This window comes from Nanorana parkeri, unplaced genomic scaffold (assembly GCF_000935625.1).
Source record: "Nanorana parkeri isolate BGI_ZX_2015 unplaced genomic scaffold, ASM93562v1 scaffold2232, whole genome shotgun sequence".
Classification (NCBI taxonomy): Eukaryota; Metazoa; Chordata; class Amphibia; order Anura; family Dicroglossidae; genus Nanorana; species Nanorana parkeri.
Genome location: NW_017308500.1, coordinates 105,828 through 106,316, shown reverse-complemented (window position 1 = coordinate 106,316; position 489 = coordinate 105,828). Strand labels below are relative to the sequence as shown.

The following is a 489-nucleotide window of genomic DNA, read 5'->3' as shown; positions in this document are numbered from 1 at the left end:
CCCGAGGACCCTTACCGAGGGATGCTGGAGAAGGATTGAACCCGAGGAGGCGGCATACCGTGACCGCACCGGAACTGTTTTTAGAACCCCCCCCAAAAAAAAATCATCCTGTTTTAAATTAAAGGGGGTGATCGGTTGCTTGGCTGGGGCCGGGGTCTTGATGTTTTTGTCCTCCGTCTGGCTTTTATAACGAAGTGAAGGAGGAGCACCATGTCGGGGAGGCCGCGAACCACTTCCTTTGCAGAGAGCTGCAAGCCCGTGCAGCAGCCGTCATCTTTTGGCAGCATGAAAGTGAGCCGTGAGTATCCGATCCCCCCTCCTGAGTGTCGGCTTATTGTGTGTGGTGCCCTCAGACTGGCCGCCAATGACCCCCTCCCCACCGATCTTGGGACCTTTGGCACGGAGGCACCTGCTGGTTGCTTGCCAGGGCCCATCTGTCCGGGCCATGCTCAGCCCTGGGGGGGGGGGGGGGGGGGTGGGGGTTGCCGG

At 59.9% G+C, this 489-nt stretch overlaps 1 protein-coding gene across 1 annotated transcript in view; it reads left to right on the top strand.

Annotated features, from left to right (window-relative positions):
• Window positions 1-151: 151 nt before the first annotated feature.
• GSK3B (glycogen synthase kinase 3 beta) overlaps window positions 152-489 on the top strand; it is a 94,677-nt gene continuing 94,339 nt past the window's right edge. The window contains exon 1 of the mRNA XM_018573093.1: window positions 152-298. Coding sequence (XP_018428595.1) covers window positions 211-298 — 88 coding nt within the window. The 5' untranslated portion in view covers window positions 152-210. The remainder of the gene's footprint in view (window positions 299-489) is intronic.